At 41.0% G+C, this 15,944-nt stretch overlaps 1 protein-coding gene across 1 annotated transcript; it reads left to right on the forward strand.

Moving 5' to 3' along the window:
* Positions 1-3,268: 3,268 nt before the first annotated feature.
* On the forward strand, positions 3,269-9,205 carry LOC120573109 (scavenger receptor cysteine-rich type 1 protein M130-like). Its single transcript, XM_039822583.1, has 5 exons — positions 3,269-3,656; positions 4,434-4,748; positions 4,833-5,105; positions 7,081-7,163; positions 8,972-9,205. Exons 2-5 carry the CDS (start codon positions 4,631-4,633, stop codon positions 9,089-9,091), a joined length of 594 nt encoding a protein of 197 aa, XP_039678517.1. The 5' UTR covers positions 3,269-3,656; positions 4,434-4,630; the 3' UTR covers positions 9,092-9,205.
* Positions 9,206-15,944: the final 6,739 nt, after the last annotated feature.

A 15,944-nucleotide genomic window follows, 5' to 3' on the forward strand; every position in this document is an offset into this window, starting at 1 on the left:
TGTTCTCACAAGAACTAAGAAAAGAGATCATATTTCTCCTGTATTAGCTTCTCTGCATTGGCTTCCTGTTGAATCCAGGATTGAGTTTAAAGTCCTTCTCTTGACCTACAAAGCTCTAAATGGTCTAGCACCATCATATCTAGAAGAGCTCCTAATACCCTATTGTCCCACTAGAACACTGCGCTCCCAGAATGCAGAGTTACTGGTGGTACCTAGAGTCTCTAAAAGTAGAATGGGAGCTAGAGCCTTCAGTTATCAGGCTCCTCTCCTATGGAACCAGCTCCCGATCTGGGTTCGGGGGGCAGAAACTGTCACCTCATTCAAGAATGAACTTAAAACTCTCCTATTTGATAAAGCTTATAGTTAGGGAGTGAGGAGTTGCAGTGTTCACCTAACTGGCCCAACTGCTTCTCTTCATAATTGTTAGATTAATAATACATAACAAAGTAGAGGGAGGCAGGCCAGCCAAGCCAGATCCGGCAGGGGAGAGTTCTAAGCCCGAAAAAGCTACCTCTCCTTATGACCTGTCTCTCTTAGTTACCTGTTATAGTTACGCTGTTATAGTCCTAGACTGCCGGGGGACTTCCTTCCTTTGACACACTGAGCTGCTCTCTCCTCTCCCTTTCTATTACTGTTTCTATTACTGTTACTATTACTATTACTATTTGTGTGCAGCCCGTCCCAGAAATGCTTGTTACTAATCCTAGCTTCTGGGGAGTTTACTCCCCGGAGTCCTTATGCTTTTTTTTCCCCCAGCGTATTTCCTTGGAGAACGTTGGCACCAAGACCCTGGTTGCAGCTGTCGCCGTGGTCCTGCTGCATTCCCTGCTGAGCTCAGCGATGCCCTGCAATGTCATGCTGCGTCCTGCTGAACCCTGCAGCTTCCCGCTACATCCAGTCACTGTTCCATTATTAATGTGACTACTATCGCCACTGTTCATCACACCCCCAACCGGCTCGTCAACGCCGGCCGCCTACCAAGAGCCTGGGTCTGGCCGAGGTTTCTTCCCAAGAGGGAGTTTTTCCTCGCCACTGTCGCACTGCTTGCTCTTGAGGGAATTACTGGAATTGTTGGAATTGTTGGGGCTTTGTAAATTATAGTGTGTGGTCTAGACCTACTCTATCTGTAAAGTGTCTCGAGATAACTTATGTTATGATTTGATACTATAAATAAAATTGAATTGAAATTGAAATTGAATGGAATGTAAAAGCTCAGATGGAAACGTCACCTGCCCACCTGGAAAAGCTGTTGGACTCACCTGCTCAGGTGGAAGAGGAGCAGCTTTGATTTGGTTTATTTCTGTTCTAATTAAATTCACTTTATGTTTTTACTGATGACACTCTTGTTTCTGTTCAGAACCAGTCAGGTTGGTGGGAAGAGTCAGCCGCTGTGCAGGAACACTGGAGGTGAAACATCAGAGAGACTGGAGACAAGTGTCTGTCTTTAACTCTATCTGGACCCTAAAGACAGCAGCGGTTGCCTGCAGAGAGTTGGACTGTGGCTCTGCTGTTTCTGTGGGACAGAGAAAAGAGTCCTTGAACAGATCTGTGTGGAGGATCTGGTCTGAGTGTGTTCAGTCTGGATCTGGTCTGAGGGAGTGTGCAGCTTCAGTTTCCTCTTCCTACATCCTGGATCTCACCTGCTCAGGTCAGCCCATCCTTAGTCTCGCATTGCCAGACCTATGTCCACAACACTGTGGAGTAAAGTCTGGCTACATCATACAAACATTCTGGGATAGAAGAAAAACACTGGCTTGTTTGCATTTATTTAAACAAATCACAATATTCTTGGGTGGCGCTAAGCAGTGACAGTGGCTCTGCAAAATAGTCTCGGGAAGGAACTTGTTTTGGTGGAACATTTGCACCCCGCAAAAGAAAACGTCACATACAATATTAAATAAAGTTAACTGTCACACAATCCAGTAAAGTCAGCTTTTTAAATTAGCTGGATACATGGTTAAACCTCATTGGCTCTTACCAGTGTATTGCCGTGTGTACTTTGTCCACAGCAATCCTACCAATCGATCCCAAAACCTCCCAGTTAGAGAGGAAATGCTGTAAACATATTCTTTGTAAATCTTTACAATCATTCTCCGAAAGAACCAAGCAGGCCTGCCTTGTTGCACGGTCAAACTTTCCTTTAAAACTAGCCATTTTCAGCATTGAAGCCTGCTAGCTCAAAGTTTCTTGTTGTTTACCCTAGCAAAGGCATTTTGAGAACAGCAACACACAGAGAGTGGAAGGGGCCTGACATCACATGCCAAATGTCAGGCTTTATCCTGAAAATGTACTTTTGTTGATCCTAACTAGCCCATCAGTGACATAATCTATGACATCATCTATGCAGTAATGTACTCAGGTTGACACACACTTGCACCAGCTAGAATTGCAGCAGACTGTCTCCCTCAGCCATAATGGAGTCTGATGAGCTGCTTCCTTAGTACATTCGGGGCTGAATGCACCAAAATATATCTGTCTATATGAAACATGCCTGTTTATGTCCGCTGCTTTAGGAGTCCCCTAGGCCAACCAGCCACCAGCCTGAAAGGACACCTTCAGCTTGATAGCTTTCTGAGCCAGTGGTTTTCACCAGCAGGTTATTTGGATGCCAGCATAGTACACACCAATGACCTACTTGCCAACTTTGAGCAGCTCAGCTAAGCCTGGCGCTAGTCAGTATCTGCACACCCAAGTGTAGTCCTCCACCCTGGGAAACTCCTTAAAAGGAGAGTCCAACTGTTGTCCGTGAGGCCAGATGAAAACTCAAAAACAAAGAAATAGCAGAATCCATGTCATTTCTTGCTTTACAACATATATAGCGTTGTCAGTATTAACAAGATAACCATATAATCACTTAGATAGATGTGTTTTGAAAAGCAAACTATATCATTATATATATGTTATATACTTATATAATATACTTATATATTAATCTGTCTTTTGCTTACATACAGATCTGTTTTTGCATTTTAGGGCAGAAAGAGCTTTCTTTGAGAAACTGTAAAGTGTAGGAAAGCACCTAGACAGATAAGAGCACAGGCAGGAGCTGCGGCCTTGATGGGTGCATGCAGCTGTGTGTGTGCGTCTTGAAGGCACGTGTGTGGCCATACACAGCACACGAGCTGTAGAGTTCATGAAGTTCATTACTGTTACGTTATTTGTGAAGTGTTTCCTACATTACCTTACAAGGATATGGAAGTACATATAGTACGTCCCTTTTGATAACTTTGGGAGGAGTAAAATGTTTTTTGTGTATAAATATGAGTGTTTTTGCAGAGTAGCGGCCCCTTTCGGGTGAGCCCCTCTTTTGGGTCCCTTTTGGGCTTCCTTCGGGCTCTTTTACCGAGTGCTTTACGTGGCATCGGGATACCATGAAGCCTTCTCTATCTACCCTTGCACTTTCTGTGTTTTGGGGAAGATTCATTATCACTCTCCCAGCTGGAGAGGGGTTCCCTTGCGCTCGCTGAGTGTAAGGGAGGGAAAAAAAGAAAAAAAGACTATCTCTGAGAAGCGGCTTCGAATACCTCTGTTATACAGAGGCCTGGTCAGAGCCTCTGAGCATCCCCCTCTCTCAGTCGGGCGACCAAGAAGGGCAAGGCGGGCGTCCTTGAGAAGGAAGGGACCTCCGGTGACCCTGGGAGGACGGCTAACAGACCGTAAGTACTAAAGAAAAATCATTGGTTTTAAAGATCCCCTCGGGCAGTGCTTGTCATATTCAGGGGGATAAGAGCCCGTGTTTTTGGGGACGTCTGGTGTAGTGTGTATCTAACCTCTTGTCTCGCCTTCGGGTTCCCTGATCCGCGGAGGGCGCTCCTTACGAGCCGGAGGGCGTGTGTGTCTCTATAAACTAAAATTAATCAGGGAAGCGTCAAAAGCAACTCCTTTTTAGTATAGGTCAAAACATCCGCCCCGCTGACGGGCAACTGGCGTTCGTCCGTACGGCAAAAGAGGGCACTAGTAGGGCCGGGGGTTTGCTGAGGGGAAGGCAATAAAAAGGGGTTGGCTCGGCCACAGCGAGCGACGCGACGCCTCAGCGAACTGCCACACCGGTCGACACAACCACTATCCCTTTTAGATTTTAGGGATCATTTTCTAAACTGATTTTTATTTTGGGTTACAGATCTTTTCAGAAATAAGAAAGACTGAAAACTGTTGAACTTATCTGTGTGGAGAGAAAAGATTGTTGAGTACTTAAGCAGAAGGAACAGAATAGAGAATTCTGCAGAGGATGATGTCGTTTTAAAAAGTGGAAAAAATTGTTAACTTATTAAATGTAAATTGGATGGTAACATTGCTGCAGTCTGTGGTGTTATAAAGATGTGTTCTGTTGTTAATGATGAACTTATGTTGTGATTGTGCTGTTGTTTCATGACAACTTTTTTTTGTTTAGTGTCTTTTATCGCTCTCTATTTGATCTACTATCATTTCTCCAGACTCTGTCAGGTTGGTGAATGGGACCAGTCTGTGCTCAGGCAGACTGGAGGTGAAGACTACCCAGTCTACCCAGAGGTGGTCCTCAGTGTGTGAAGCTGATTTTGACCAGCAGGATGCAGAGGTGGTGTGTAGGGAGCTTGGCTGTGGGGCTCCTTCAGTCCTCCAGGGGGCGCTCTATGGAGAAGTGGAGGCTCCAATGAGGACCAAAGAGTTCCAGTGTGGAGGCCATGAGTCTGCTCTCATGGACTGTAAAAGCTCAGGCTCAGATAGAAACACCTGCTCATCTGGAAAAGCTGTTGGACTCACCTGCACAGGTAGAAGAGGAGCAGCTTTGATTTGGTAATTTCTGTTCAAATTCACTTTATTCTTTTGCGGATGGCTCTCTTGTTTCTGTTCAGAACCAGTCAGGTTGGTTGGAGGACTCAGTCGCTGTACAGGATCACTGGAGGTGAAACATCAGGGAGACTGGAGACCAGTGATTGTCTCTGGCTGGACCATGAAGGTAGCAGCTGTTGCATGCAGAGAGCTGGGCTGTCCTTCTCCTGTTTCTGTAGAACGGAGGAAAGAGTCCTCAGTCCGATCTGTTTGGATCTGTGTTCAGTCTGGATCTACTCTGAGGGAGTGTGCAGAGTCAGATTCCTATTCCTCCATCCTTTATATCATCTGCTCAGGTAATGACACAATCTATGACATCATGTATGACAAAAATACTTGCCTGCCTTTCAAAATACCTGCCTGCCGAAATGCTTAATTGCTTATCTGCCTTGACGAGCTGCCTACCGAAATGCATGCCTGCCTGCCTAACTGCCTGTCAAACTGCTGAACTATCTGCTGAACTGCCTTCCTACCTGCTGAACTGGAAATATTGTCTCCATGTCCACATGGACATTTAACTGCCAATATTCATTCCCTGTAAGCAATTTTGCTTTTTAAAGTATGTATTGTATAAAGTATTGAGTGTTTTCTATAATGTTTTACTTTAAATGGTCAGAGAGGCTATTTATACATTTTTCCATGCGCCCAGTAATGTCACTACAGCTAATATCATTAGACATTTCAGCAGCAAAACTAATTGTAGTTATAAACTTGACCGAGGAAACAGAACTAGACCTTTATAGCTTCTGAAATAATTCTTATGAAGTTAAGTTGCTGTTTCTCGAGCTTCTCTCTGGGGACACTATTAAAGCCGACAGCAGCTCTGCTAGGTTCATATTTTAGATAAAGTTAAAAATATATTTGAGAAGAAATATAATGTATTATTTCATCCACCAACTATTAATCAGAATGTTAATATGATCAGACCAGTCAATATTAATATTATCTCTCTCCCTCTTTTTCACTCTCTCTGAGTCAAACCTCTTTGTTTACATGCCACAGGTAAAAACAGGCAGAGCAGAGGATACATCAGTGTATCCTAGATTATAGCTCCTTGTTCCTTGATCCTCACTCCTCGATGTGTTAGGGCAATTGGGACGTGGCTAATAGTGTTAGCCACCATGCTAATGGCATAGATAACTAAGCCAAACAGTGTTGTCACTAATATTTTAGAGGGTATCAGCAACCGGTTTCTTGCATCCTTCTTTTGATTCGCAGCCAGTCTGTCACTCCCTCTCTACTAACGTTACTAAGTCTCTACCGTAGCTTTGTGCTCTTGGATCTCACGATGGCTGAATCTCACTTCCCTTAAAATGCATCCACAGTTCCTTCACGTGCCTCCGTTCCTCATGTCTTACGCCGCCTGGAATCAGCTCCGTAATACGCAATACGTCCCCAGCGGACGTCGTACTACACCGTTGAAAAGCTTCGGAATCGACTCACAAAAATGGCAGAGAGACTAGAACGACTAATAAGTGTCTGAATGTACGATTCTCTATGACCAACTAACCTCTCTAACCAATTAGCATTAGCAGGTTTGTTTATCAGTACCATAGCAACGCTAACTTCTGCTGGAATTGTCGGATAGGAACCGTCCGTAGCCTTTCGCAAGAGTTAAATTTTTTGAACTCATCTGGATGACCAACTGACACGATCTTTTTCGCACCGCGCTCGTTCGGACATGGTTCGGACCCATTCGCATGCGGTCTGCGAATCTCCATAGGAAATTAATGACTTCTGGTTGTTTCGAAGCCGTATCGGAGCTGATTTCAACTGCCAGTGTGAAGGCCCTCGGTGGGAGGGAGCATGGGGGAGAGGGAGGAAATCATGCAAGGAGAGAAGAAATGAGGAAATGTGTTTTTAGAGGGATGATGAGACGTCCTTTCCTCTGAAGTGTCATGTGAATTTGTGAGGCTTTATGGGCGAAGCTAGCAACGGCTTTCTGCGGCACGGCTTCCAGGAAGGCTGCTCTCCTGTTTCCTCGCTCATAGCTCCTCAGAGATCCCTCAGAGATCCTCGCTCCCCAGGGCAAGAATAAGAAACCGCTTTTACCAAGGAGGTCTAGAACAACTTCGACAGAGTATGTTTGGTAACCCTGCTATAACCCTGCTTATTAGCTTATAGGTGATAGGTGATATTAGTGATAGGTGTACGCGATATGTGTCCATGTTAAAGTGATTTTAGATTTCAGGTCCCTACAGTTTGTGTTAAATGGGAGCTGTTGGACTCATGATGTTGTGTGATGTGATATCTCTCCATGTGTTTGATCAGATCCGAGGCCTTTTATCATCAGAGCGGTTGTCCTGCTGCTGACTTTGCTGTTGGTGAACGCTGCTTTTTACTTCTACTATAAGGTACGGACACATGCCAGTTGTTGACAACTGGTCCCCAAACTGGGGGTTGCAAGGCCTTCTTCATTTTAAGGGGTGTAAGACAACTTTTTAAACCTACTAAATATTATGTAAACACATCATAACAGCGTTCACACAGCCAAGTAACCGTTAGTGACAGACATTTAAGAACCATGAACAGCGATCACAGCATTTTGGAAATCACCACAAACAAGCAATATTGTTAATAAATAATATTATTAGATAAGCACAGGGGCATATTAATTGTTATGGTTTATTTGGGAAAATAGTAATTATCCCGAATTACAGTAAATGTACATAATGTTATACAGACACATTATAACATTTATAACATTTACAGATGGAGTGGTAATTCTTCATGTGGTGGCCAGAATAATATCAGTTGGCACGGTAGTGGCCTAGATTTTTAATAACCCGATGTTGATCGCTTTACTTGAAACAACTGTTCATGTCACTTGTAATGCTATGAAATGCCTCTCAAAAGCCTTGATTTTCTGGGGTGCCCTGGTAACACACCTGTTTGAGTGTGCGCCACATGTACCAAGGCTCATTCCTTACCGGAGCGGCCCAGGTTTGAGTCTGACCCGTGGCCCTTTGCTGCATGTCATTCCCCCTCTCTCTTAAATAAAGGCCCCAAAAAGCCCCAAAAATGATCTCGAGGGGTGATTTGCAGCCATTTTTGACTCAAGCCTAAATATTAACTAAATTATAACTGTTTTGAAAGCCTTGTTCTTAATATTTCACATCCAACTTGAAAAACATTACAGCCAATTATATTTGTTATTGTGTACCACGCTCCAGGTCTGTATTCTGAATTTTTATCTAAATTCTCTTGAGTTTTTATCACATTTAGTCCTTAAAGCTTTAGTGCATAACTTTTCTATATACGTCATACATTCAAGCCATTGCCAGATGAGTTGTTATAAAGCTAATTAAGACTATCAGCTCCACACAACTCTCTCTGGATTTGTCAGTATTGCTATGTTCAGAAGATTGTCGTCCGGCGACTTTCCCATGCAGAAGCTCGAGTGAAGATAATTACCTCTTCTACATGCGCAATCAAGGAAGGCTTGTATCATGTGGACGCGCCGTGGGGGCAACATAAACTATGCACTATAGCTTTAAATCAGACAAAGTTACTATTGTAGGTGATTTTAATATTTATGTGGACGTTGACGACAGCCTTAGTATTGTGTTTATCTCACTACTAGATTCAATTGGTTTCAGTCAGTGTGCATAAACCCACTCACTGTTTCAACCACACCCTGGACCTTGTGCTGGCATTAGCATTGGAATTGAAGATTTAAAAGTATTTCCACAAAATGCTTTATTATCAGACCATTCTTCATAACTTTCAAATTCTTCTAATCTGACTATATGACATTTGATAACAGTTTCTACACTAGATGTCTATCTGATAGTGCTATAGCTAAATTTTAAAAGTATATGGCATTCCACCAATATGGAAGAATCTCATTTAGACTGGCAAGACAGTCTGAAAACATATAGGAAGGCCCTCAGAAATGCCAGGGCAGCCTATTACTCATCATTATTAGAAGAAAATAAGAACAACTGCTCTTGGGGGGGAAATTGTTGGGTCTTTGTAAATTAAAGAGTGTGGTCTAGACCTACTCTATCTGTAAAGTGTCCTGAGATAACTCTTGTTATGATTAGACACTACACTATCAAATTTAATTGAATTTAATCCAAAATCCCTTGTTTCACACAAACTTCCTGCAGTTATTGTATTCACTATTTGGGGTTAATTGTGTGCTGTCATGTCTCTCCAGGCCAGCAGGGGGCAGCAGACGGACACACAGGAGGGCATTGAGCTACATGATTATAACCTGGGTGTTCCTGCAGTTGAAGGAGAGCCAACTGAAGAGGAAGGAGCTCAGGGAGCAGAGTAGCACCTCCAAAGAGCTCATCTCACATCCAGATGGATTTTAATGTGCAAGTTCCCTTGAAAACAAGAAGACAGGAATTACTATATTATGTTATATACTATATAGCTCACATCTCCAGAGGTGTCAAAAGTATTCACATTCATTACTCAAGTAGAAGTATAGATACTAGAGTTTGAAAAGACTTTTGTAGAAGTTGAAGTATCAACTCAAGCTTTTTACTTAAGTAAAAGTGTAAAAGTACTGGTTTCAAAACTACTTAAAGTATAAAAGTAAAAGTAATGTAAGGCAGAGATCTTCGACAGGGGGTCCTCCAAATTATATTACCTATAGGCTTACTGGCCTATAGGTAAGGTAGTCACTAAGATATCAGCCCACAGATACAGTTAATCCTAGATTTACTGTGCCACATATGTAACATTAAAATATGATTTATAAAATCATGCCAACAATTAATATTTTAATAGCTTATGAAAAAAGGGTATGTAAGAAGGCTTTAGGTTGCCCTAACAGTTATTGTAGGCCCAGTTTAATATGCAACTTAATTTCATACAATATGTAATAGGGGGTCCCTGCTACATCTCACTTTAAGTTAAGGGGTCCTTGGCTTAAAAAACGTTGAAGACCCCTGATGTAAGGGGGAAAAAATGCCATTAAGGACAAAAGCTTAACCCCAAAACGTGGGGACAAATCCCCACTTCCACAAAAAAACATTTTCCTAAGGGCCATAATGACTATAAAAATGTTATATTAAAATCATACCTGCAAACTCAGAAGGGCTGAAAAAGGTGACACATCTCTTCTGTGTTTTTCAGACAACGGCAGCTACAGTCTGGTGTTACAATCCTCTCCAGTGAAATACAGACACACACTTTTACACCGTTTAGCTGTCAGCATTTTAACCATGTTTACTCCAGCTGCTAGCTAACGGTAGGCTAACGTTACCTGCTGTCGAGTGTAGTGTCAACTAGCGTCCCGTGCGGCGATGTTTCAGTTCCCTCTAACGTCCGTTTTTGGAGCATCAGAGAGAAGCGCAGTCATTTAAGTGGCACCTAAATAAGGCACCGAAGTCCGCGTTGCTATTCAGTCCGGTAGATAACGGTTGTTAAAGCACCGGTGGCGTATTAGCACCGGGTCTGTGCAGGTGCGATGGATCGCGTAAAAACCAATAGGGTGTCGGAATGGTATATGTTTATACTTCTCATCCAACCACAATCACATTCACTCTCTCCGGATGGAACGATTTGGATATGTTTTTTTGTGTGTTTTTGAACGATGTCGAGCCGGAATGAAAACAAGCCGAACTGAAATAGGACTAACAAGGCTATTTTTAAAATGTAAGGAGTAGAAAGTACAGATAATTGCGTGAAAAATTTCTACTTAAGTAAGGTAACTTGACACCTATGCACATCTCTAAGGCCATTGGTTCCTACTGAAAGCGTACAAACACCTGAGAATTTGAAATTTGATTTCCATGCGGCCGGCACAATTCAAAATCAAAGACAGGCCAACCAGAAACAATGTTGGACAAATAATGTTAAATATTAAATTGAAACTTGAAACCTTGACATAATCCTCTTAATTCTGTATTACAATATTCAATGTAAATTAAATTGAGTGACATTTGAATTAAATCCTGAGATAACAGAGATGTCAGAGCCACCTGCTGTTCAACACTTCCTCATACTTAAACGACAGAATAGGTTGATTGCCAATGACTCCTAAAATGACACAGACTGTCGCACATTGGCTGTTTTAAACATGGGACAATAATAAGTGACTGCGGTGGACATTTTAATCATGTGACCATTCTATTTAACATAATGGACGAGGTTTTTAAGATAGTTAACATTGTAAAACAAAACTAGTTCAGTTTAGGCCAAAAAACTACTTAGGGTTAGTAAAACATAATGGATTGGCTTAAAATGATTGATTGTGCAGAATTTGGCACTGTTATACTTTGCCATCTCACTTCCACGTTTGCTCTCGCGATAATTACTAGCCTCACAACCTAACAACAAACGTAATTATGGGTTGTTATGAGCTGCTTGCACAATCGACCTACACAGTCGTTTTCTTGATGAGTAATGTCTATAACGTTAGAGCTGGAGATCTGCACATCCAGGGTTGGTGAACTACAGCTGGTGCCATGTTGAGAATCAGTTGGTGTTTGTGATTAAAGAAATACAATTCATTAAAGTCATGTAGCTCACAAACAAAGTACAATATTAAAAATCAGAGGCATTTTTAAAACCAATGTCATGCTTTTTTCATAACAAATTTATTTTTGTACAGGAATTTACTTGATTTTGTAACACATTGCTTATTTTTATACTTAAAGGAATACTTTGCAGATTTTAAAGCAGATCTGTATCATGTCATATTAGCTTGCCAAGTTATATATCACCAAAACAGCATATTCTGCATTAGAAATAGGCCATAAGCCAAAATGAAAAGTATAATTCAGGGTAAGAGGGTTGCAAGTTCTGGGTTTAGATGTTATTTATCAGATATTGGTGGTACCGGACTCATACAATGACAGTTATGAAGAATGATTACTGAAATGAAGCATTTTTAAATATATATATTTTAATTCATGATTTTAACTATATTTTCGTACTTTTTTACTCAAAAATGTATCTCATAACATAAATACTTCTTATTAACTCTCTCACTATCATCTACTATGTTCCAAAGAAATAAAACCACTTTAATTAAACTATAAAACTCTGAATGAGCTGATTGTAAGTGTTGTATTTTCTCTCTTAGTTGAAAATGTTTTGTTTGCTTTCTTTGAATGTGAGCGCTTTGCATTCAACAGAAGAGAAAACTCCAAGGCTCTAATTATGACTTACATGTACTATCTCCTCTTTGCCAGAATGTATCTGATTATTAACAGAAAACTGTCTGTTAATTATGAGATACAGATGTAACTATGAGAAAAGCTTAAGATTGTTATTGATCAAGGCATGATGGAGATATGTGATGTAATGAGCTTTTATTTCCTACTCTATACAAGCTAAAAGTACCGTTTATTTAAATGGAGTCTGGTGGGTTTGGTGATGGTGTTATTCAGGACTGTTTTTGGTTTAACAAAAAGAATCTTACTCTTTACCAAAAAGGTCTATCTCTGTAGGGATCCTTTACATAATAACCTGGCCTGGATCAGCTTCAATTCTCAAATTATCGGCCTATCTCCAAACTCCCTTTGCTCTCCAAAATTATGGAGAAAGTTGTTTATTTGCAACTGAGCAAATTTTTGACTGATAATTCTATAACTGAAGTTTTCCAGTCTGGGTTTAAGTCAGCCCACAGTACTGAGACAGCTCTGTTGAGCGTTTTTAATGCCATTTTCATGGCTTCAGACTCTGGTGATATTGTTGTTCTGCTGTTATTGGATCTCACAGCTGCATTCGATACAGTTGATCACCATATTTTATTGTCCCGATTGGAGAGCTGTGTGGGCATTAAGGGGTTGGTCTTAGCCTGGATTATGTCCTATTTGGAGGGCAGAAGTTTTTCAGTCTAGGTTGGTGATGATGTGTCCTCTACGGCTCCCCTGTCGTGTGGAGTTCCTCAAGGGTCTGTCCTTGGGCCGCTACTTTTTTCGTTGTATCTCTTGCCTCTTGGGTCAATCCTTAGAAGTCACAATGTTTCATTTCATTTTTATGCTGACGACTGCCAAATTTATGTACCAATAGGACAGTCAAAAGCTCTCTTGGAGTGTCTGACTGAAGTGAAAGCTTGGATGTCAATTCATTTTTTGTATTTTAATGAGAGCTAGACTGAGCTTGTGTTATTTGCTCCTAGTGACTCAGCAGCTATGACACCTGTTGACTTGGGTTGGTTAACTAGAGATATTAGCCCTGTGGTTACAAACCTGGGAGTCAAGTTGGATGGTCGTTTAAAACTCGATGCTCAGATTACCAGTTTTTTCCAGCTTAGGCAACTGGCTAAAGTGAAACCAGTTCTATCGCGACATGATTTTGAAATTTTAATTCATGCCTTTATTACTTCTCGTTTAGATTATTGCAATGCACTCTACACTGGCATTAGCTAATCAAATATGGCACGATTACAATTGGTTCAAAATGCAGCTGCTCGTCTTTTAACTGGAACTCGAAAATTTGATCATATTACACCTATCCTCCAATCTCTCCACTGGCTTCCTGTGCATTTTCACACAGATTTTAAAATTCTTTTATTTGTTTTTAAATGTCTGCATGATTTGGCCCCCAAGTATTTGTCCAATTTGATTGTACCCTATAGCTCCTCTTGTTTGCTCCGGTCGGCGGACCAGGCACTACTGGACATCCCTAAGACCAAACATAAATCCAGGGGTGATCGTGCGTTTGCGGTGGCAGCTCCGAGACTCTTGAATGAACTGCCTTTCTTTGCACATCAGATTGACCGAGTCTCTTCCCGTTTTAAAAAGTCGTCTTAAAACTCATTTATTTTCTTTGGCTTTTAACTCAGTTTGAGGGATGATTTTTGAGGTTGTTTTTCTTTTTTGAATTTTTTGTATTATTATTTTATTGTTCTATTGTGCCACTACTATATGTTATTGCTTATTTTAGATTGTGTTCAGCACTTTGGTCAACCATGTTGTTTTTAAAGTGCTTTATAAATAAAGGTGGATTGGATTGGATTGGATAATGTTATCAGAATAATCTGAGCCTGTCAGTGGGAAAAACAGCACTTTTAGTGGACGGAAATGGACGATGCACATTTGCCCTATATGATTACATTGCAGCCCGGTTCGCAGCTAGCGTTCTCGCATTCTCGCTCAATACTGGACCAATTTCAAAGATTTTTGAAGTCACTTAGACACCAGTGCATGGAAAATAGAGTCCAGGTTGAAAAATACCGAAATTACCCTTTAAAGACATCAGTTGGACTCTGACCAACTGTGCTTCACATTTTACACTGTTTCCTAATGTTTCCTAATGATTGATGATTGACAAAATCTCAGCTTTTCCTGCTTGTCATGAAATAAGAAACCACAGTCCTACAAGGTGTGATCTGTCAGCAGCTTCTTATCACAAGACCAGTTTCACAGAAATTCTGTTCAGAGAAGTTGACTGTGATCCACAGAGCGTAAACCTAGGTGATTATAGGTTTGAATTTTCAATTAGTTTATTTTATTTTAGTTCTGACTGTTAAATTTCATTTTAGTGTAGTTCTAGTTAGTTTAATTTTCAGAGCAAGGCCGGCTGAAGCAAGGGGCAGGGGTGAACTCCAAACCAATCAAAAGTAAACAAAATGTGCTCAGCCAAAGGAAAAAAGCACAGAAAATACCTGTACTGTATCTAACTTCTGATTGAGTGGGCAGCCTAAAGCCTGTCTCCAAAGTCGCCCACCCTCTTCTCGTTGTGTTCAGACCGTAAGTTCAGAGCTCTGAAGTAGACAGAAACCAGCGCGGTTTGTGAGGGGGGGCAGGGCCTAAAAATGACAGAAGGAAAAATAAATAAATAAATGCATAAATATAGTGAAAATAAATACATTTTGGTATCATAAATGGCTATTTCTGTATTTATTTATTTATGCATTTCTATATGTATTTATTTATGTATTTATACATTTATTTATATATTTATGTATTTATATATTTATTTATTTATTTTTTTCTACATTTATTTATTTCTACATTTATTTATGTCTGTATTTCCACATTTCTACATTTATTTATTTCTGTATTTCCACATTTCTACATTTATTTATTTCTGTATTTCCACATTTCCACATTTATTTTTCCCTGCGCCTGTATGCTAAAATTGAGTGGGGGGTGCCAACATCAGTCTGAAGAAGGATTGGTTAGCTGGGGGCCGTGTCGCTAACCAGACAGAAGCAAACGATCCATCTATCCATCTCTGGACGCAGGCTACCTATGAATGCTGCAGCTAGTGTGTAATACTGTCTAACCGTGCGTTCATGGACATCGGAAAAACGTTTTCCGAGTGAAAACGTCACCATTCACGTAACTTCCTGTGGGAATCAGAGGTGGGAAACTCGGGCTGGATTTTGATAACCAAGTTTCCCAGACGTGTTGTTGACAACTGACGTTTGATGGAGGCGACTTTGGTTCACTGAACATATTTCAATGATAATAAACTGTTTATTGTGGACAAATGCCTCTGCCAAGAAACATGCACGGACATAACATGTTTGAAATTATTCATAAATCGGCCTATGTATAAAAAAAAAAACACATTATCCGTGTCCTTTCCCATTGGTTGTCCTGCAGATAACACAAACACACACCTGGTGATGTGCTGTTTGGATGCTCGCATAAGAAAACAGCAGAAAATGTTTTGTTATTGTGGCCTCCATGTTTTCACACCTGATGCTCTCAGCTACGGCCAACCGTTGGTGGCAGTCATGCAAAAAGTTGTTATGCCAAACGCCAATATAACAGAAGAAGAAGAACACGCATCCCGACTATGTGAACGCTGCCAGTCGGAAAAACAACGTAACCAGGGGGGCGGTGCCTGTTATTCCGAGGTGGCATGAACGCAGCATAATACAATCTATGGTAATGAGTCGGGCGGTGCTTAAAGAGCAATGTGCAGGTTGAATTCATAACTGAATTAATACGTAATGTTGTCTGAAGAGGTCTTTTAAAAACACATAAGTAGAAATTGCTTTGTTACACAAACCCTAAAGCAGAAATTTTGATGAAAGGGTGCCCATTTTTAAGCTAGGCTCTGAAGTAGCCTTTCCCGCCAGCAACGCGTCATATGATGTAGGCAGAGGCAAACAACAGGTTGTGCTCCCGCTTGTTTCTCACTCTACAGTGGTGAGAGAGAGCAAGATATAGAGAAAGTTTATGTAAGTCATAATGGTAAATTATTGTGTTTGT

This window comes from Perca fluviatilis, chromosome 2 (assembly GCF_010015445.1).
Source record: "Perca fluviatilis chromosome 2, GENO_Pfluv_1.0, whole genome shotgun sequence".
Lineage (NCBI taxonomy): Eukaryota > Metazoa > Chordata > Actinopteri > Perciformes > Percidae > Perca > Perca fluviatilis.